This window comes from Oryctolagus cuniculus, chromosome 11 (assembly GCF_051225735.1).
Source record: "Oryctolagus cuniculus isolate XC-2025 breed Fujian yellow rabbit chromosome 11, ASM5122573v1, whole genome shotgun sequence".
Classification (NCBI taxonomy): domain Eukaryota; kingdom Metazoa; phylum Chordata; class Mammalia; order Lagomorpha; family Leporidae; genus Oryctolagus; species Oryctolagus cuniculus.
The window spans coordinates 47,518,383-47,541,115 of NC_142877.1; the positions used below are offsets into that span (position 1 = coordinate 47,518,383).

Consider the following 22,733-nt stretch of genomic DNA (forward strand, 5'->3'; position numbering starts at 1 on the left):
TTCTTACTTTTGTTGATTGTGTGAGGAATCAGGTTTAGGATCAGTCTGTCAGCCTTTACTATGCAGTCTGGGGATTTAACGTGGGTTTCACAGTATTCTCTGGAGGTGACGGCCCCCTACTCACACACAAACAGCAGCGGATGTTCCGTGCCTGCTTCTACATAAGGTCACAGTGGGCATCGGGATGGCATGGTCCCCTGCCCAGGATGAGCTGTCCCTGAGAGCAGAGGTGCCCACAGCCTTGCAGGGGTTCTACAGGGCACTTCATGGGCCATCTCAGATTCTCCTGCCCTAAGTGCAGCCCCGGGAATGAGAGCAAGCCCACCTGCGGCCTCGGTGGCTCTCCAGTGTGACCTGAGGCAAGGAAAGCCCCTGAGCGCCGGCACAGGGCTGCTCCCGGCCTCAACCAAGGTGACTTGGTGCCTTTCAACCACTGTGTGAGAAACACCCTTGGCCCACATTCCAACGGGCTCTGCAGCCTTTGGTCTTGCTTATTTTCCTGTTGTACATTTGGAAAAAACAAGCCAGGGACTGGGGAAAACCTTTAGTAAAGGTGATTTTAAACAGAACTGTAGTTATGGCTTAATACACATAAATTGTAACTTAAGGCTAACCCATTGAACGTTGCACCTCGTCACACCAAGGAGTTTGGCATCTGTTGGAAGCCAGGTGGGTGCTTGTTCACGTAACTGCACTCAATGGTGTTCACGTGCCTGAATGATACAATGGTACTTCCAAAAAGTGCAAGGTGAATGGAATTAAAGACATTTTAGTGCAAAAATACTTGCAATCCATTAAAAAAAAGAAAAAAGGCTGTCGAGGCATGACAGGTTAGGCTGTTGCTTGCAATGACAGCATCCAACATTGGGGCATGGATTGCAGTGCTGGCTGCTCCATTTCCAATCCAGCTCCTTGCTAATGCACCTGGGAAAGCAGCAGAAGATGGCCCAAGTGCTTGGGCTGCTGCATCCATGTGGGAGACTCAGATGGGAATTCCTGGTTCCTGCCTCAGACTGGCCCAGCCCAACTCCTTGCAGCCACTTGGGGAAAGAATCAGCAGATGATCCCTGTCTCTCCCTCTTTGTCACTCTGCCTTTCAAATACATATATCTTAAAAAATTATTTAGGATACAAGCTTAGTTTTTTCTTGTAATTTTTTTTTTCAGATTTATTTGTAATTAAAAGGCAGAGACAGAAAGAAAAGGGGAGGGAGACAGAGCAAATCTACCATCTGCTGGTTCACTCAAACAGCCACTATAGCAGTCCGAAGCCAGGGGCCAGAAGCTTCTCCCGGGTCTCCTGCATGGGTGCAGGGCCCAAGCACTTGGGGGCCATCTGCTGCTGCTTTCCCAGGTGCACTAACAGGAAGCCAGATCAGCAGTGGAGCAGCCAGGACTCAAACTGGCACCCATATGGGATGCTGGCACTGCAGGTGCAGGCTTAACCTTCTACACCATAGCACTGGTCCCTTAGTTTTTTCCTATGTATTTTCCATGAATTCTGTGAAGAACTCCATGTATTACTGCAGCTGGGAGGAGGACACTCATACAAACTCTATGTACCTGTGAGTAGGCATATGTGGCTGAGGTGGCCATACAGGTCAGGGCCATCCAGCAGGTGCCCTAACCAAACCTCAATTTTTAAGATTTACTTCAGAGGGAGAGTTGGAGAGACAGAGAGAGAGGAATCTTCTATCTGTTAGGTCACTCCCCAAATGGCTGCAATGGCTGGAGCTGAGCCAATCAGGAGCTGCTTCTGGGTCTCCCATGCAGGTACAGTGGCCCAAGCACTTAGCCCATCTTTTACTGCTTTACTGCTTTCCCAGGCCATCAGCAAGGAGCCGGATCCAAAACTGGACTCGAACTGGCACCCACATGAGATGCCAGCACTGCACGCACATGTACGCCACAGCGCCGACCCCCCATTTACCCTTGGCAGCCTGCATTGAACTCTTACCATGGGTGAGAAAACCAGGCTTTTATGTCAGGAAACAGACGGTGAGTCTTGCGAGTGACCTGACCTGGAACGAGCAAGCACTCCCAGGTCCTGCCTTTGCCTGGCTGTGCCGCCATTCCTGCTTGGGTTTATTTCCTGTGACTTTCAGTTGTCCTTGGATGACACCTGAGGACAAGACCAGTCTCCAGGCCAGGCCGGCCTGCACTTCTCTCCTCCCCAGAGCATCAGTGGCCTTCACCCCTTCCCGAAGGCACTGCTGTCTGCGTAGACACTGGCCACATGGCTGAGCAGCACTTCCCGGGAGAGGGGCGAGTATCAGGCTTCAGGCTTTGAGGTGCCTCACTCCCCACCACTGGAGTCTCCCAGCAGCCACTCCTCTGCAAGTGACCCTACAGCCCGATGGACGCAAGCACCAGGAGTGGGCTGGGAAGGTGGTCACCATGCACACATAGCGGAGCACCTGCCCCGATGCCCAGCAAACGACTGGGGGTTCATAGAGCCCAGAGGATGCCAAGGTGCACTGCGTCAGACGGAACAGAACCACCCAATGGAGAGGCGGCCACCATCAACATAGCACACCCAGCAGAGACCAGTGCAAATGGTATGCATCTTTTCCACTTTATTGACTGTACAGGTTCACAGAAAACAATCTTTCTGCTAAGGTAGATGTATTTTTTTTTTTTGTTACATGGTCAGCGTTCGTAAGACAATTCCCTGCCCAGGCAGGACGTCTGTCCCTGGCCACGGCACCCACGGCACAGGCAAGTTGTGGGGGCACGCAGCACCGCCAGGCCCTCAGAGGGAAATCATGGAGGTGTGGGTCTGCACGCTGTAGATGTGCAATGCCACAGGGAACAGGGAGTGCACACGGCCGCTGCACAGGCATTGGTTATGGCGACACCACCACACAGAGCCACAAGTGTGCAAAAACACTGTTTTCAAACCATTAAATTAAAAAGGGAACTCACATAAGCTATGAAAGTGTTGCCACGAAAAGCAAAGCTTTCCTGTAAGAACGGAGCCCAAGTCTGCTGGCACGCGGGACTGTAACGCAAGTGCCTGTTTTGTTTCGCTCACCAACCACATGGGAGACTCCCGGGCATCTGGAATCCTGGTGCTGCCCGCATCCACAAGACACAAGAGTCACGGAGCATGTGCACAGTTATGGGGCTTTCTTCTCATTCTCATTCTACTTTCTGGCAGGTCTCCCTCAGCCAGCATCATTACTGTGTTCTTTCCGTGGGCTGCAGGGTTCCCAGTGAGGCTGCAGTCTCCTGAGCAGGCCTGGCGAGGCGCACCTTCCTGAACGGCTGCGGCTGCCCTAAGCTGGTTGCTGGGTTCCTACCAGGTACTGATTTAAGGAACTCAGTCTTCCTAGGGCACAGAGAGAGCCAGCAGCAACACAAGCTTGGGCGCCCTCCACAAGCGTGTCCCGTGATGCTCACCTGCCCTGCTTGTGCCTGTTTGTTACTCTACGACCGTGAGCCCAGCTCTGCTTTCCTGATGCTTAGGTTTCCAGTTCAACCCTGGACAGCCGGAGCCCTCCGGGGGTGCCCTTCCCGGCTCATCATCTTCAAACTCCACACAGTGCAACGCTGGAAACAAAGACCTTGGCCAAGGTCCTGATCCCAGCAGTTACTGCACTGCCCACAGGTGACGTGCTGACACAGCGAAATGGTGCAAGGGATTTTACAAGACCATGCGCCCTCTTCCCACAGGAAGCAGTTGGGCGATCACAATGAGAAGGGAACCAGAAGTGCCTACAGGAAAACCATGTAGAGGGGTCACTGGGGCTGAAACGAGCGCAGCGGCTGGCAGGGTCAGTGCTCTCCGGACGAGGAACCTCGTCACTGTCACAGAGTGCACCTGGCTGGCTGCGCGGCACGTGAGGTTCAGCAACAGGAACCCGTTTCTCTTGATCGCGTTTTCACAAGAGTATTCTAATGGGCAGAGGTTGAAGAACCACCAGGCCCCGTTCCAAATTCTACCCCCTGCAACCGCCAGTTCTTCCTGAACAACTCCAGCGTGCCGGAGAAGAATGGACCCCTCAGCAGTCCCCAGGGCCCACTCCTCTACTGGACACTCAGCTTCCTGCTCCCAGGACCCCCACGGAGGTAGAACCTGCACAGCGGGGCCTCCAAGGGGTCCTTCTAGCTCCGTCGTTGCCGCCTTCTCTCACCCTACACTGAGGCACTCGCCCACCCTCCACCTGTGCGCACTCACTCTGCTTCTGCCCAGCAAAGCCTGACCAACAGCAGCCGAGCTCCCACGCGGCTCAGTCCTGGACAGCTTGGGAGGCTTCGACAGCAGCCTGACTGAGAAGGAACCGCGGGCTGTGTCAGTGCACGCCACATACAACCTACCTGAGCATACCGATGCAGGGCGACTTCAGGAAACAAGACTATACCTCCAGTACTACACTGGCACGTAAGACAGTAACACCAAGTCTGTCCATCGAGAGAGCACACCTCTATTAGGTAAATCAAAATAAACAGCATGGAGTTCAAACGTGTGAGCTAAAGGCATTCCATCAGCTAAGAGAAAACTCAAGTCCCCTGAGAGCCAAGCTGGAGTGCCTGCCCACCCAAACCTGCACCAGGCTCACCCCTCTGACGCGTTGTGTTCTGTGACAAGTAACCCAGCACTTCAATGCTTCATTCTGACTGTGCTGCCCTGGCCAGCCCTGGCCAGGATGTCCACAATGCTGACTCAGCACAAGAGAGTGCTTAAGCCAGGGACAGGGTGTGCTGACCAAAACACTTTCAGTGCAGTATAAAAAAATGGATTTCCACCCCAACAAAGGTTGCAACTACTGCCATAGAAAGGAAAAACTGCATTTCCCTACATCACCTATGTTTGTGTGACAGCACGGATCAATCAAGCCCGCCCCATACCCAGCTGCACACCAGGCGAGCACTGCCAGGAAGCGCCTCCTTCCACCCATGATGCCAACAGATCCCAGCTGTTCTAACTTTTCACCACCCACACGTCAGCCCACAAAATAACACAAAAGCAAAGAGACCTGTCACCAGATCCATCAAAATCATCACAGGATTAAAAAATATGCAGGGCTTCTAGCGAGGTTGCTAACTCATTCCTAGTAACTGTCCTAAACTAAACATTCACACTGATACAATACAGCCAGATGCCAATGTTTAAACAATCTGCCAAGTGTGTGTTGGAACTGGTGTGTGTGCTCGAGTCCCAGAGGAGGACGTGCAAACGTGGCAACACTGCAGGTGGAACAGGAGTCAGTCTGAAGCACTTGCAGAGAGCTCTGGGTGGGCTCTACGCACGACGCAGTGTGTCGTATGCACAACCCCACCAGGAGCCTCCCCTTCATCCACTTCACAGCAACAGACAGGCGAGCTCCGACAGACACGGATCGTGAGGCTCACAGGCAACAAGATGAAGCCATTAAATGGGCGTCCCATAAAGATCACTTGGCCCTAAGACAAAACTAAAAAGGATTTAGCTGCATGCCACAAAAGTACAGACATTTCACTTTAGGTCGCCATCTCCTTCTCCATCGCCTTGGATGGACTTTTTGATCCGAAGCAGCATGGTGGTCAGCCACTGATCCAAGCGAGATATGGAGTCAAACTCCTTGACCTAGTTTAAGGGGAGAGGAGCAGGAATTAGGCTGTGGAAATACACTCGAACCCACACTGCAGCGCCCCAGGCCGGGCTAGGATTCACGGTCACTCCTCCCACTCTACAGCTTCTTCATCGCACATGGCTTTTCCTAAACTGTGACTGTCGGGATGGTACCTGTGACAAGCTCCTCTGCTTTCTATATTGCTCTGTGTGCAAACATGTATATGTAAAAATTCCCAACAGTCACTGTGACTGGAAGAGTGCATTTAATGTCACAAGAAACTGGATGCTGGGTAAGAATTAGCAAGGAATGCGGGGGACCGGCACTGTGGCATAGCAGGTAAGGCCGCCGCCTGCAGTGCCGGCATCCCATATGGGAACCAGTTCAAATCCTGGCTGCTACACTTCTGATCCAGCTCTCTGCTTTGGCCTGGGAAAGCAGCAGAAGATAGCCCAAGTCCTTGGGCCCCTGCACCCACAGGGGAGACCTGGAGGAAGCTCCTGACTCCTGGTTTTAGATCAGCTCAGCTCCAGCCACTGAAAGAAAGGAATGCGGAAAACTAATAATCACTCAGCAGGGAAAAAAGTTACTGCAGAGTTACGATGCATTTTGCTACATTACCAAAGAATAAAATGACAACAGAATGAAAAGGGCATGAGTTAAAGCTAAATAGGAAAACTTCCCACTGTCGCTTCAGGGACGTGAGCAACATGTGAACAAAAGCCACGGAGAGATCAGCTCGATTTTCAACCTGAGATGGCAAAAGATAAAAACAGAAAAAAAGTGTAAAGAAAACAATCCTCCACTTATTTTATGCCATAAACATTAAACTCTCACTAATTACCTTTTATACTTTAAATTGTATTTCAACTAATTTTGCTTTATACTTATTTGTGGATTAGACTTTAAAGATTTATTTATTTACTTGAAAGTCAAAGTTACAGAGAGAGAGAGAGCAAGGTCTTCTATCCACTGGTACACTCCCCAGTTGGCTACAACGGCTGGAGCTGCAATCCGAACCCAGGAGCCAAGAGCTTCTTCCAGGTCTCCCACGTGGGTGCAGGGGCCCAAGGAATTGGGCGATCTTCTGCTGCTTTCCCAGGCCATAGCAGAGAACTGGATCAGAAATGGAGCAGCCGGGACTCGAACCAACGCCCATATGGGATGCCGGCACTGCAGGCAGCAGCTTTACCTGCTATGCCACCACGCCGGCCCCCCAGATTTTAAAAAAATTAAATTAGCAAGTTCTAACAGTATGTGAGTGAAGAAGTAGCCAGGCAGCTGAATTAGTTCCGAGTCTAACTCAAGAGACAGCACTGCGTGTCACCATGGCTACTGGAGCTGATTTTGGCGAATATAACAGACTACTGAAGCATGCTGAAATAATGGTAACATCAATGAAAAGGTGAAAGAACTTCCTGTGACTTAACCCAAAGTGTGACTCACCGCTTCAGTGTAGGCCTCACTGTTCTGCTCTTCATGAGCTTCTAGAAGTTTCTGGCAGCATATATAAAAAAAAAAAAATACACCGTTTGGTGAGATGACATTGTCTCAAGACTGAATGGATACTTTAAACATTAGTACCACACTGGCTGATGTTACTAAATCACTCGCACACGTGGGAAATATTCCAAGGTAAGTCAAGAACTACTCTAGGTCAGGATCTAGCTTTGTACAAATATTTCCAAATTGCCCGTTTCAGAACACAACACCTACATGCCCAACACGATGGCATTTTACACCTATAACACAAACGCAACAGAGTACCAGCACCCTGCATCTGCTTCCTTTTCTGCCAATCCCACTTAGGAGTTGTCCCACAATGGCTAAAGCCCTTTTCTTTAAAGTTCCAATGTTACTTACTTTCAATAATTTACACTCTCTTGAATCAGTAAATGCTGGAAACATTTCCTCATATTTCTCAAGAGCAAGCTGGGAGAGAAGAATGTCTCGTCAATGTCAGACTTAGAACCAGGAAACAAAGCACTCACCAGTCTGTTAACATCAGTAACACTTATCTAGATTTGAACTTTTCAGTGTCTAAACAGTACGCTGTGAACAACAAAATCAACACAGGAACCCTGTTAATTTTTAATTTTCAAGTTCAAGTAAAAATAAGTTTCTAAACCAGTATTCCTAACTGCTAGAGAGAAGACACTGAACAAAATCTCACTGTTCAAAGCTCACAGACCAGGAGCCCGTGTTCATCCACGCAATGGAGATGCTCAGAATACTTCCAAAAGTTCATGGAAAATCAAACTACAAAGTAAGTTTATCTTGGTGCAAAAAGTCCAAAATTCATGCACTCACCAACTCTTCAACAAGTTCATGGAAATGTCTATTATGAAAAAACTACCCCTGGATTTCAAGATTTCCTTCTCGGTCAGAGAGAGCAAGCTTGACCCTCTGCTGTGCTCCTCAAATGCCTGCCACAGCCAGGTGTAGGCCAGGCAGAAGCCAGCAGCCTGGAACTTCACTCCGGTTTCTCAAAGAGGTGGCAGGGGCCCAAGCAAGCCTCCCAGGATGCATTAGCAGGAAGCTGGATCAGAAGTGGTGTTGTGGCCGGCACTACGGCTCAATAGGCTAATCCTCCGCCTTGTGGTGCCGGCACACAGGGTTCTAGTCCTGGTTGGGGCGCCAGATTCCGTCCCGGTTGCTTCTCTTCCTGTCCAGCTCTCTGCTATGGCCCGGGAGTGCAGTGGAGGATGGCCCGAGTCCTTGGGCCCTGCACCCTCATGGGAGACCAGGAGAAGCACCTGGCTCCTGCGTTCGGATCAGCGCAGTGTGCTGGCCGCAGCGCGCCAGCCGCAGCAGCCATTGAGGGGTGAACCAACAGCAAAAGGAAGACCTTTCTCTCTGTCTCTTTCACTGTCCACTCTGTCAAAAAAAAAAAAAAAAAAAAAGGAAGTGGTGGTGTGCCTAGGACAGCAGTGGAAGGTGGCTCAAGTATCTGGGCGCCTGCCACCCACATGGGAGACCTGGATGGAGTTCTCTCCACCCTTCTCCCTCTGTAACCCTGCCATTCAAATAAAAATAAATTGAGACAACAAAAAAAGAAAACAAAGAAGTGAAAGAGCCGGGATTCAAACCAGTGCTCCATTCTGGGATGCGGGGCCCCAGGCAGTGACTTAACCCACTGTGCCACGACACCCACACTCTTTATTTTCCGGATTTTCTACAGCAAGATGAACTCCCCTTTCAGCTCATTACCACAGCCTTGTTGAAGCATGTTTGTAGACCACATTCAGGTCACAGGTGAGGCTGAGCAGCAGCGTCTTCTCTCAGGGGCTCTAATTCTGCTGATGCACGCACGGACGGCATGGAGGCTGTCCGCACTCCCCCAGCTCCGTTCCCAAGTTCCATCAGAGAGGACACGACTCTACTTTGCTTGTGTCCCCCTTGACTCCCTAATTTCCTTACAGCAAAGCCACGAAAGGACAGGTGGCTACCAGGGAACTTCCCGGGCACAGCTTCTGCAGCTGGGACACGTATCACAGAATTATTATTTCTGTTGTCCTCAGTTTAGTCTTCCTACTACCAGAGAAACGAAACGCCAGAAAGAATGATAGAATCCAGCAGAGCATGGGCACTGGCGTCCGCCTTACCTTGGCATTCAGCTCATCTACTATGAAGTGACAGAGGGCTGCTTTGAAGAAGTAATCCTTCGCACTGTACTTCAGCAAAGGGTTATCCATGGTGTTCGCCCCAACCTAGCCAGAGAGCAAAGCTACATTTAAAAGGTTCAAAAGTATCCCTTATGTTAGTTCAGCAATGAAAGACATTCTTTTAACTCAACTATCATACTCATAGAGAAGTTTACTAGACAAGAAATATCAGATACATGAGTAGCTGAGAGGAGCAGGTGGCTTTTTTGTTTTTAAGATTTATTTATTTGAAAGGCGGAGTTACAAACAGAGAAGGAAAGACAGAGAGAGGTCTCGCATCTGCTGATTCACTCCCTAAATGGCTCCGACAATGGCCAGGTCTGGGCCAGGCCAAAGCCATGAATCTGAAACAGCATTCAGGTCTCCCATGCGGATAGCAACCTCAAAACACTTGGACCATTTTCTACTGCTTTCCCAGGCATATCAGCAGCAAGTTGGATTGGAAGTGGAGCAGCCAGGACTTGAACCAGAGCTCAGATGGTATGCCAGTGTCACAGGTGGCAGTTTACCTCACAAGACCACAACACTGGTGGGATGGGTGTTTGGTACAGTGGTTAAGATGCCACTTGGGATGCCCACATCCTACACTGAGGTTTGTGTGTTCGAGTTCCCACATATTTCCCATTGCAGCTTCCTACCAGCACGCACCCCAGTAGGCAGCAGGTAATGGCTGAAGTAGCAGGGTCCTTGCTATCTATGTGCAAGACCCAGAATGATTTTTTTTTTTTTTTTTTGACAGGCAGAGTGGACAGTGAGAGAGAGAGAGACAGAGAGAAAGGTCTTCCTTTTCCGTTGGTTCACCCCCCCTAACGGCCGCTGCAGCAGGTGCACTGTGCTGATCCGAAGCCAGGAGCCAGGTGCTTCTCCTGGCCTCCCATGCGGGAGAGCCTCCATGGGGGAGTCTCCCCATGCAGGGCCCAAGAACCTGGGCCATCCTCCACTGCACTCTCAGGCCACAGCAGAGAGCCGGACAGGAAGAGGAGTGACTGGGACAGAATCTGGTCCCTCGACCGGGACTAGAACCCAGTGTGCCGGCGCCACAGGCGGAGGATTAGCCTAGTGAGCTGCAGCGCCAGCCAGGTTGATTCTTTAGCTCTATCTCTGGCCTGGCTTGACCTCAGCTGTTGTGGGCATTTGAGGAGTCAATCAGTGGATGTTTGTGTGACTTTCAAATAAAAAAATAAATGGAAATTTAAAAAAGAAAAAAGAAAGGAAGAGGAAGTAGACATACAAAGATACTGCAAAGAGTTCATGGAAAATGCGTATTATGACAAAAATGCATGCATTTCCAACTTTTTCTGCACTTTAATAAATAAACTTCTTTTACTTCCATTTTGCAAGTCTCCTCGTATTTTCTCCCATTCCTTCTGCTAAGTGCAGCTCAAAGCCTGTTATTTTACATCAAACATCTGTGAAAAGGTGGGTAACAGTAAGGAGGGGACCAGCTGGGGGCTCCTAGGGGCAGGGTTTGGGGTAGTTCTCAGAATGGAGCTCCTGTTCCTCTCCCACAACTGTCTGCAGACGGTGCAAACTTCCGGCCTGCTCCTGCCAACAGCCGTGATGAAACTACGCAAAGATTACTGCCAGCTGAGAGCGCGCACCTGAACCTGGCGTTATGAACTCACCTGGCTGTGGCTGAGCATTCTCACAGCTGACCTCATTCTCCACCTGCCCACGGTTCTCAAGGCCCCCAGGGAAACAAAGGCATTCTTCCAGGTGGAGTTTGCCAAGAGTTTCGGGATTCCCTCCCAGGACCAGATCTCTGCTTGAGCAAGACAAACACCGTACTGCTCAGCCATGGGCTCTGATTCTTTCTTTACGTTGCCAGAAATGCTTTGGTGACATTCTGTTGAGGATTTAGCTTCCCTATTGCTAAGGGCCACTGGTCTTTAGATACCCTTCTGATTTTGGTGACAACGTCAGTCTGGCCTCAGATTAAGTTATTCCCTCCGCTGCTTTTTTTGGGGGTGGGGGGAGAGCTTGTAAGGGACTGTTGTAATTATTCTCTAGATGCTTGGTTTTAAATTCCATGATTTTTCTGTTCTCATTTCCACTGATTTCTATTCTCTCTATTTCCTGCCTTCTGCTTTCTTTTACATTTATTTTGCTCTTCTAGGTATGTGAGGTTGGAGCGTAACTCAGTGATTTCCTCTTTCTTGTGTGTGCACCTTTAGAGCAATTAACCTTTTAGTGCCACTTTGTGTCTCAAGATTATCCTGTTGTGTTTTTTTTAATTCACTTCACTGTGCTTATTGATAGTCCTTGAGACTTCATGATCGTGGATTGTTTAGATTTTCACTGATCTCCAAGTGTTGGGAGATTGTCCTATAATCTTCCTGTTGTGGAGTTCTACTTTGATTCCACCATCAATTTTTTGAGGCTTGTTTCAAGGCCCAGAACATGATCTCTTGTGACATGTACCGTGTGTTCTGTCAACGTGGCTGTGCTGTGGCTGCAGATCAAAGATCTGATGAGAGACTCATATATAAAGTATATAAAGAACTCCTAAAACTCAACACTAAAAAATACAACTAAAAACTGCCAAAATGACTAGGACAGACAATTCTCCCAAAGGAGACACACAGACAGCCAGTACACACACGAGGAGACACTCCGCCTCACTGACCGCTAAGGCAATGACACACTCACTGGAGTGGCCATCGCTAAACAAAATGTGTGCTGGTGGGAATGAGGAGAAACAGGAGCCCTTGAGCATTAATGGGGGAGGGAGGGTAAAGTGGTGCAGCCACTGCGGAAACCAGTATGGAAGCTTCTCAAAGAATTAAGCACAGGTGGATCCCACGGATGGCAATTCCATCCCCAGGCATATGACAAGAGAACTAAAAATATATCTCACAAAAACCCAAACACAAATGCTCACAGCAGTCCCAGTCCCAGGTGGAAGTGAGCCACATGCCCATCAGCTGATGAAAGGATAAACCTGGAGTTCTATGGCATTGATAACATGTTACAAACTGGACTAGCCTTGAAGACAATCTGCTAAGTGAGAGCGCTCAGTCACACAAGTCTACATCCTGGTCCCACACATACTGAAGGTTCAGGGACAGGCACATGTTTAGTAGACAGGGGAATGGCAGAGGTCGGGGGGCTGGGTTTCTCATGGAGGTGATGAAAATCTTCTAGTATTAGGTAGTGGTGATGTTCACATATTCTTCTGAGTATACTAAAAAATCACTGAACTATATTCATTAAAACGATGAAATACATGACTTGTGAATTATGTCCCAATTTAAAAAATGCTTCCAAAAATCACTCGTAGTCTCTTGTGTTTGAGGCGGTGACAGCACCCTCACCTGCTCGTAAATCTCAATGGCCTTCTGGTACTGCTCCAGCTGTGCCGCGTATGCTGCCACCTTGAGCAGACACTTGTTAGCTGAGCTGAAACCAAGAACCAGAGCAGAATCAACGACAGCCCAGGGAACAGCGAGGGCCCGGGACACCTGCACCGACACCAACACCAACTCGGGGCACAATGACATGAAGAAAAATAACACTTGCCTGTTGGACTCTTCTCCTTTGTAATAGTCAGCAGACTGCTCATAATGTGCGATAGCCTGAAAACACATACATGTGATTCATGAACAATTCAGTGTTGCAGTTAAAAGCTACTTTTGCATAAGCATTTCTCTTATACAAATAAACCCGCAACAACAAGAAACCCTCCACGATGCAGCCCATTTTTACTCAGGAAAACTAGACTGCATGCAGCTCCAGAAGACTCCTGGCGACAGACACCTGCTGTCCATCAAAACCTGTTCTTCCTCCTCCCCCGGGGTGGAAACAGACAAGCTGGGGACCACTTCCAGACCGGGATTTTCCAGCCTTCCCCACTTCCCATAAGCCAGAATGGCAATGACAGGTCCTGACGGATGACACAGGAAGAGACAAACTGAGGATGGCAGAACCCTATTGGCCACATTTCCTAAATAACCACGAAGGGCAGCTGGCACCCAAAACCCAGGGTCCCCACTACTGCTAAACCCACAACAGCTACACTGGTTTGTTCTTTTAGAGAGAATAAGCCCTCTGACGTCTCAGGTCTAGAGCTCACTACAGCAGCACAGGCAGCCCTCACTCACGCCTGAAGTGTCAGCTAGGACGAGGGTGCTCCCTTTAATCCAACATGAATGCCACCCCATTAATAGTCAAGTGGAGAGGAGACACAGGCTGCAGTCTGGAGCCCCAGAAGCCCGTCATGCCAAGCAGACTTAGGGAAGCCAAGAACCTGACCACTCGGAAGTGAAGACCCAACTTGGGGGGGGGGGGAGGTGCCACTCTGGAAGCAGAAAGGGACCAGGCAAAGTCCAGGGAAAAGGGCCTCACAAGACTGCAGACACCTGTGACTTCTGTAGCCCAGAGGGCAAGAGGCAGGTCTGAACAATGCTCAAACCAGGGGTGCAGAGAACTTTCTCTAAGCTTAGGTCACAAACACTTCAGGTTTTGAGAAACAATCTCTGCTGAAACTACTTAGCTGGGGCTGGTGCTGCAGTGTAGTGGGTAAAGCCGACACCTGCAGTGCCAGCATCCCATACAGACACCGGTTTGAGTTCGAGCTGCTTCTCTTCCAATCCAGCTCTCTGCTATGGCCTAGGAAAGCAGTAGAAGATGGCCTAAGTCCTTGGGCCCCTGCACCCACATGGGAGACCCAGAAGATCCTGGCTCCTGGCTTCGGATCAGCACAGCTCCGGCCATTGTGGCCTCTGGGGAGTGAACCAGCAGATGGAAGACCTCTGTCTCTCTCTGCCTCTGCTCTCTGTAACCCTGCCTTTCAAATAAGTAAATAAATCTTGAAGAAAAAAAAAAAAAAGATTACTACTTAGCTCTCCTGGAGGTAACATCAAGACAGCCAGTCAATAAACAAGTGTGGCTGTATCCCAATACAACTCTACTTAGGCACAATTAAGTCTCAATTTCACATAACTTGTACGTGCCAAAAAATGCTTTCTGCTCCAAGGATTAAAAACTGTGACTTCATTCTTGGCTTGCAGGCATGCAGAAACAGGTGGTATGAGTTTGCATTATAGAGCTTTACCAGTAAGACCAAAATGGGCAGCAGGAACTGCCTTCCTACCCAAGCCTAATCCTGATTTCAGTGGCTTGAAGGCAGCCCTCAGTGAGTTAGAGACAGGCAGACAGGTGGAGGAGCAAGAAAACAACAAATGTAACAAAACAGCACAGGGAGCAGACTGGCCCTGCCTGGGTGGGCAGTAGGATGACTAACAGCTGAGCCACCACTGAAGCCACAGGATATAGGAGACAGAACCAATACTATCCTGTGCTCCAAACAGCATGCCTAGAACATTCACCTTGAATAGCTGTGTTAAAAAAACAAACACTTGGGGACGCCACTGTGGCGTAGTGGGTAAAGCTGCCGCCTGCAGTGCCAGCATCCCATATGGGCGCTGGTTCAAGTCCCAGCTGCTCCACTTCCAATCCAGCTCCCTTCTGATGTTCCTGGGAAATCAGTGGAGGATGGCCCAAGTACTTGGGCCCCTGCACCCACAGAGGAGACCTGGAAGAAGCTCCTGGCTTCGGATTGGCCCAGCTCCGGCCATTGCGGCCATTTGGAGAGTAAACAGCGAGATGGAAGACCCCCACCTCGGCCTCTGCCTCTCTGTAACTCTGCCTTTCAAAATAAATAAATAAAATAAATCTTTAAAAAAGAAACAGACACTTGTGCTGTGTTTGAACAATTGTGTTTTGGATCCACTGTGTTGGGCACTTGGCCCATGCCAAAAGGCTCCCTGAACAAACATCCTCTCAGTATTACTTAAAATAGGAGAAAAAGTGGCTGGATAAAATGAGCTACTGTGCTGTGCTTCAAGGTAAGGGACAGAAAGCATGAAAATGAGAATTTTTCAAGAAATACTAGAAACACATGCAGAGCAAGCAGTAAGCCCAACAGGTAAGATGCCTACGGTCCCCCATTCAGTCCTGGCTCCAGCTCCTGAATTCAGCTTGTGGCCAGCACAGCCTGAGAGGCAGCAGCATCGGCTCAAATAGCTGGACTCCTGCCACCCATGTGAGAGACCTGGCATGAGCTCTCAGCTCCGGGCTTAGGCCCAGTCCAGTCACAGCCACTGTAGGCATTAGGGGCAAGAAAGAGTGAATGGGAACTTTCTCTCTCTGTACCTCAAATAAATGCATTTTTAAAAAAATGAAAAAATTTATTTGTTTACTTGCAAAGCAGAGGAACAAGGAGAGAAGGCGAGACAGAAAGATCTTCTATTTGCTGGTTACTTCCTGAAATGCCCACGCCAGCCAGGGCTGGGCCAGGCAGAAACCGGGAGCTGGGACCTCCAGGTTACCCACATGGGTGGCGGGAACCCAATACTTGGGCTGTCGTCTGCTGTCTCCCAGGTCCAGAAAATGCATACTGTGAAAAAACTATACATGGACTTGAAATTTTTTTTTGCACCAAAATAAACACTCTTCTTTTTCAAAGGCTTATTTATTTGAAAGGCAAAGTGAGAGTGAGAGAGAGAGAGAGAGAGAGAAAGAGCGAGAGCGAGAGCGCCCATCGGCTGGTTTGCTCACCAAATGGCTGCAACAGCCGGGGGCTGGGCCAGGTCAAAGCCAGGAACCTAGAACTTCATTCAGGTCTCCCATGTGGGTGCAGGGGCCCAAGGACTTGGGCCATCTTCTGCTGCTTTCCCAGACCATAGCAGAGAGCTGGATCAGAATAAGAGAAGCTAGAACTATAAGGAGCACTCCAATATGGGATGCCAGTGCCACCAGGCCAGCTCCCAGTATCTGTTTTAATTCTACTATTTCCCATGAACCTTTTGAGGTGGCCGTGTCTTCCCCAGGGCAGCTACTTATCTTCCTAGGTCTTACCAGAACTCAGGGTTGCGTATAACTGCTATTTTGAATATTTTTAAAAAAAGCTAAGCATTGCCAATTCAATTTTAACTACGTATTTAAACAATGGGCCCGGCGCATCAAGATGTCAGATGCCACTACATTTACCTTAGTAAAAGGAAAAATTTAATCCAGTTTTTAATAATGCTAATTAAATCAATCATCAACAAATCCATGGTCTTCACACATGCTGGCAGACTGTCCTGAGAAGGGACACAGAGCCTGTTGGTGAGGCAGGCACACTGCAGGGAGCAGAGCGTGGCTCGGGCTGGCTCTGGGTGTCACTCAGTGTGGGCTCTGCAGGCCCCACAGGATGCTCGGCGCTGGAGGTCGGCCTGTGCGCCTGTCAATTTCCAGGACAATAACAAACGCCAGAAGCAGGACACGACTGCCAATTACAAGAGCACACTTAGCAGACCCACGCACCCAGCCTGGCTGAGACTCCTGTTTCTTGAGCAAAGTGCTCTGGAGGCCCCCGTGATGAGCATCTGGGTGTCAGGTTCACTGGGGTTCCAAATGGGGGACGAGGCCCCCACAACACATTACCAACAGCACCTGAAGTGAACGAATCTGCCGAGGTCAAGTGTCAGTCACCATGGAAGCCTTTAGTAGCCTCAAGACAGGTTCCACTGCCAACAAATACCCGAGACATCATGTGACACAGACATGTCACATCCACTACCTTACAAATGAAGAGTTAAAGCAGGTGCTCCAGGGCTGAAAACAGAAATGAGTCCAGTTCCTCTGGATCGCTTAAAGGACCACCAAAGAGGACCCACTTATTATGTGGATCAATGTTTTATCTCATGAAGTAAAAGAAGTGATGAGACGGCTAGTGTCGTGGCACAGTAGGTCAAGCCACTGCTTGCAAGGTCGGCATCACAAATCAGAACACCAGCTACAGTCCCAGCTGTTCCACTTTCTACCCAGCTCCCTGCTAATGCACCTGGGAAGGCAGTGGAAGCCAGCCCAAGAGCTTGGAAAAGGTCACATCAATGAAAGTGGTGCCACCTACTGGCCAAGCACAGAATGGCAGGAACACAAAAAGGTATCTGGCAGGTTTCTGAAACTGTCAGGGCAAAACATCTACTTTTTTAAAAAAGAAGGGGAAGGGGCGGGGCTGTGGTATAGAGGGTAAAGCTGCCCATCCTGTACAGGCGCCAGTTTGAGTCCAGGCTGTTCCACTTCTGATCCAGCTCTCTGCTTATGGCCTGGGAAAACAGTAGAAGATGGCCAAGTCCTTGGGCCCCTGCACCCATGTGGGAGACCCAGAAGAAACTCCTGGCTCCTGGCTTCCCATAGGCCCAGCTCCAGCCGTTGCAGCCATTTGGGGAGTGAACCAGCAGATGGAAGACCTCTCTCTCTGCTTCTGCCTCCATGTAACTCTACCTTTCCAATAAATAAAAAATAAATATTTTAAAAAAAGAAGAGGAAAAGGGTGTCACAGATGACTTTATCCACTTTCACTTTTATGAAGACCAAGTGGTGACCAGCTGCCCAAGATCACGGCCTGGGACTGACTGCATGCCAGGGGAAGCTGACACAGGAGCCGCTGTGGGCAAAGACGCTCTGAGCACAGCGCCGGTCTCTGCAGGATTCCCTGGTCCTCAGGAAAGGTGCTGCATCCATACCAGATCTCGGTCCTGCCTCATCCCACCCAGAAACAAAGGAGGGTTCAGGCCCGGCCCCACATACAGCCTGCCAGAGAGAAGGCTCATACATGTGCGCCAACACACAGGGTGGCTCTTCAGACAAGCACAGCAAAAATGAAAACCAAACCACAGGAGGCCAGATGGGAAATGTCAGCAGCGCAGGTCCAACCTCGCTGCTGCCTGAGAGCCGCTCTTCTCCACAGACCCCATCTGTGGCGGTGTCACGACATCCTGGGCTCCTGGGGCTGGCAGGGCAGCCCCTCCAGTTACAAGCAAGAGAGTAAGAATCGGGAATGCTGAGCAAGCGCGTCAGTGCACAGCATGCGGCAGCATGGGCTCTGCACAACAGACACAGCAGAGTGACAGTGCGCGCCTGCATGGGATCTGAATGTGGGCTCCTCAGGGGCCACGGCTGCGATGTTAACCAAGTGGCCTTGATGAGTGTCGTGTAACAGGTGATAAATGAGCCAAGTTAAAGGACACGGGGTAGGCAGACATGGGTGAAAAGGGTGTGAGGAGCCAGCCAGGTGGACACCTGGGAAAGAGCTCTGCAGGCAAAAGTAGCCGGGAGCTGGCACTGTAGTGTAGCAGGTAAAGCTGTTGCTTGCAGTGCTGGCATCCCATATGGGCGCCGGTATCAAGTCCTGGCTGCTCCACTTCCAATCCAGCTCTCTGCTATGGCCTGGGAAACCAATGGATGATGGCCCAGGTCCTTGGGGCCCTATACCCGCGTGGAAGACATGGAAGAAGCTCCTGGCTCCTGGCTTTGGATCGGCGCAGCTCTGGCCGTTGCAGCCATCTGGGAAGTGAATCAACAGATGGAAGACCTCTCTCTCGCGCGCTCTCTCTCTCTCTCTCTCTCCTCTCTCTGTGTAACTCTGATTTTCAAATAAATAAAATAAATCTTAAAAAAAAAAAGGGAGGAGGAGATGAAGGGAGTGGGGGAGGAGAAGAAGAAATAGCCAGTGCAAAGGTCCTGGGGCAGGAGACCATCCAGCATGTGTGAGGAGGAGCAAGGAGACAAGGGTGGCTGGAGCAGGACTCGCAGGGGAGGAGAGCCACAGAAGAGAGGTCCCAGAGACACATGGGGAGCAGTGCCGTGGGGCCACGAGGGCCACCCTGCATGGAAGGCTCTGGCTGTTGCTCTAAGCGATGCAGGTGCCAACACAAACCTGTGGGTGGGAGAAACAGAATCCCAAGTACTGTTTACAGGGACAGCTCTGCCTGCGTGGGGGTGCCGGAGGCAGCAAGGACTAGGAGCATGGGATGAGCTGGGAGGCTCCTGCACTGATCAAGGGGATGGCACCCACAGGAAGCCCATGGTCTACAGGGAAACAAGGGGGCCTGGGGGACCCTGAGATCAGAATGCACTGCCTGACATGCCAGGCGAGGGGCCTGCAGGACAGACTCTGCCACTCAGAGGTCTGGGCTGCCAGTCAGCATGTGCACATGCGACCCTCACAGCGGTGATGCTGAGGGGCTGTGCAGAGCTCTCCCCCTAAACGCTGCCTCCCCAGGGCCCGAGTCCTTGGCCATACGGCTGATGTGTCGGGAGTGCTAGAGTCTGACACAATCAGACAGTGGGGGCAACCGTGAGCCCGCTCTCACGTCTCGAGACATTCACTGCAGGAAATTGGCCATCTGCTCAGCCAGCCGCTGCCAGGAAGGCTCGTGAAGCCTCTGGGGTCACTGCTCCACTCTGGCCGGCTGGGAGAGGGGCAGGTTCCTCGGGGCCCCCTTCGCTGCTTGCTGCTCACCTTCTCAATGTCCACTAGCTCCGTCTCGTAGATCTCCGCGATAGTGATGTGGTGCTTGGCTGCGATGGTGAACCTTCCCTGGGGGAAAGGACAAAAGCCAGTCACACCCCCCCTCCCCGCTGGAATGCCAGTCCGGGAACGGGGACAGAAAACAACAACACAACAGAAGGCCACTGCCAGCCACGGCCGGCCGAGCGAGCAGTGCGGGTCTTACCATGTCTGTGTAAATGTCGATGGCTGCATTTAAGCAGTTGATAGCCTCTGAAGCGCAGGCATTTGAGAAAAACAACGAGAAATCCATTCAGTCACAGAGAGTTCAGGTGAGCCTGCCTTCCCGGCTCTCGTTAGAACGTTAACGAGGGACAGTTGGGGGCAGAGGGTGGGCAGGTGAGTGAGGAGCAAACACAGATCATGCACCAGTCCAGAGTCAGGGGCACAGCTCCGAGCCCTGCAGCTGCACAGCACCATTCAAGGGGCAACACTGGCTCTGGTACGCTGAACCTCAAAGTGAGGACTGCTTCCAGGGGAGAGACTGGGTCACAGAGGGCAGACAACCGTGGGGACTGTCACCCACACTGGCAGATTCTAGCTGCCCAAATGCAAATGCCCATGTGCTAAAACCACCCATCAGTTCAGGAAGACGGCACCCCTACAGGAGAACGACCCCTCGGGCAGATTCTAGCCCTCGTGCGGCCAAAAGGCCAGAGCACTGGAACAAGTGCAGCAGAGCCAGCGTCCCGCGTCCGGGGTGCTGCCTGTCCTGTCCCAACACATCTACAGAGGAAGGGGAGAACCCCAGCGAGTGCCAACGCTACTTCCCAAAGTGGGGAGCCAGCACACAGCCCTGACCCAAAACGCTGGTATGTATAATGCTGCACATGGCTGACGGCTCCAGGGCGACTGCTTTTGGTTTGAAAGAGGCAGCGATGTGAAAAGGCCTGACCGAAGAATCATGAAGATAAACAGATCAGCAAAGATGAAAAGCAATCTCCTCCCAAACTGTATTTTAAAGAGTGGACTCGCCGCTGCACTTTACAAATAGACAACGACCAGAACGGCAGCCTGTCCCCGCTTGCACAGAAGCCCGCCATCGCAGCGGACGTACCTTTCCTCCCAAAGTGTGTGGCGTGTTTTCTGCAATCAAGGTCACACAACCCTTGGTCTCGCGCGGTGTATCATGACCACGCGAATGCTGACTGGGTCCCGGGAAGAGTCTCTTCCACCAGGCATTGTGACGCCTGTATTGTATGCTAACAGGTGGACACACTGTGAGTCCCTCTGGCTACTCCCACTGCTCACACGGTCTGTGTCCAGTTTGTCATTAGAGAAATAAACTGTGACTTATCTGTGTATAAAAAAAGCCCTCGAAGATATCTTATTTCTATATGACATAGTCATAAAACTTGGGGTTTCTGTGTCAAACAGAAAGTACCACTAAAAGAAAAAAACAGACGCAGTGCTATCCATGCAGTGTGCAAGAGGGAAGAAATCAATGCTGTTAATTGCTAATGCACACTTCCAACTAAAAAAGAAAGAAACTTGCAAAATGCTAAATATCCAATTCCATTATTTCCTCAAAACCAATATGTGGAAAAAACATTTAAAAAAATGACTACAGTGTGAACGAAAGGCGTTTTGAACCACAGATATCACAATCTCACACTGACTGGCTCCTAAAATCCACCAGGCACATGGAAGGGGGCCCTTAGTTGCCTTTTGTGATCAGTAACATAGTTCATAAAGTCAAGATGGAAGAAGGCTTAGATAAATTTCCAAAATGCAACATCAAGTGGCTTAGAGGAAAAACGGTGCTGACAACTAAACCACCAGGATACGAGATGCACCAGGACACATTTCAACCGTTTTCTGTTCACAGAAGCCTCCGAAGTCTCCACCAGGAAAAATCGCTATCCTTACCCAAGAGTCACTATCATTTCAACACACAAAAATTCCTCTACTAGGACTGGAAGGGACCCCACGCGGGCCTGGAGGCGGGAGGCACGGTGGCCCAGTCAGCGCCCCCGACGGTCGGCTGTGTGCCCGTGCCCGGCGGCCTCACCTTGAGGGTCTGCCTTTTTGTAAGCGTTTCCGGCGTCCACAAAGCTGGTGGCAGAGTCATGCTTGCTCTGCAGCTGCATGTGCAGCTTGGCCGCCTGACAGAACGCGTTTCCTGCAGCTGAACAAGAGAAGACCACAATCAATCAATCAATCAATCAATCAATCAGAAGAAGCAACGACCACAATGATTCATATGTAATTAATGAATTCCTGCAGAGCGGCCCCCACCTGAGGTGCTGGACCTCACTAAAAAGCAGCATTCCCACCTGAGAACCTTGGTCAAGTGCACCCAGGTGCACACAACAGCAGCCTGACCTTCCCGTCCCAGCCCTGGGCACGCAGCCTCCAGAACAGCCAGGCTCTGGGCTGTTCAATTCTACTCTGCAAACACGTAAAGGACACACCCTCGGGCCTTCCAGCTGCAAAGTGACTAAGCAAAGGCAACACACCCAGAGCGAGAGTGCTGGCGGCTCCTTTTCTATCTTGCCACGTCCACTGTGCTTAGCTGTCATTGCTGAAGTTGCTAAGACAGGCCCTAAGGAGAGAGTTTCTTAAAGACTGAAAATGAGGCCTACAATTTTGAATCTTAAAATAAAAAAGCCTAAAAATTCAGTTTTTCCTCTAGCGTATAGCAAAACCTGATGGAAACTTATGCACAGGTATGGCCTGCTCTGTACCAGGCAGGGTTAGAAGTTGTGCTCTTCCTGGAGCACCCTGACAGGTGTGGCTATAAATAATACCCAGATCCCTGCTGGGACACAGCCTGTGACAAATGTACAGAGTCTGTTCAGAGCAAACTCTGCCTCAGGGGCACAGATTCTGTGGCCGAAGAGGGAGGGAAGGGACCCCTGAGAGAGGCATCATGGGAACATGGTGACAGGCCTGTCCTGCCTGCAGGAGGCCAGTGGGACAACAGCTGAAGCTGCACCCGGCCTTTCAGGGAGGGCCTCCCCACCTCCGGCAGCAAGTCCCCTGCGGTAGGGACGCCTGAAGTGCCTCCAGCTCAGGAAGGTCTGGAACAGGCAACCCCCAACGGGAAAGGACAGACTCTGCACCCAATCCCACCAAAGCTCCACCTGTGACCCCTGTCCCAAGCCCTCCCCAGAGGCAGCCACTGACTCCCCCGTAGGCTTCTCAACCTTCATGCAAGGGTGAGCACACTCTG

General features: G+C 50.6%; 1 protein-coding gene across 14 annotated transcripts in view; it reads right to left on the reverse strand.

Moving 5' to 3' along the window:
• Positions 1-2,555: 2,555 nt before the first annotated feature.
• Positions 2,556-22,733, reverse strand: part of NAPB (NSF attachment protein beta) — a 41,584-nt gene continuing 21,406 nt past the window's right edge. For 2 of the 14 annotated variants that reach the window (XM_017341770.4, XM_089307375.1), the window contains 9 exons: positions 21,570-21,686; positions 19,725-19,771; positions 19,511-19,588; positions 12,739-12,794; positions 12,534-12,618; positions 9,160-9,264; positions 7,418-7,486; positions 7,001-7,051; positions 2,556-6,305 (listed from right to left, as the gene is read on the reverse strand). In XM_017341770.4, the coding sequence (XP_017197259.3) occupies positions 6,141-6,305; positions 7,001-7,051; positions 7,418-7,486; positions 9,160-9,264; positions 12,534-12,618; positions 12,739-12,794; positions 19,511-19,588; positions 19,725-19,771; positions 21,570-21,686 (773 nt within the window). In that variant the 3' untranslated portion in view covers positions 2,556-6,140. The remainder of the gene's footprint in view (positions 6,306-7,000; positions 7,052-7,417; positions 7,487-9,159; positions 9,265-12,533; positions 12,619-12,738; positions 12,795-19,510; positions 19,589-19,724; positions 19,772-21,569; positions 21,687-22,733) is intronic. The other 12 variants (XM_051845301.3, XM_089307378.1, XM_089307376.1 and 9 more) reach the window with 9 other exon arrangements.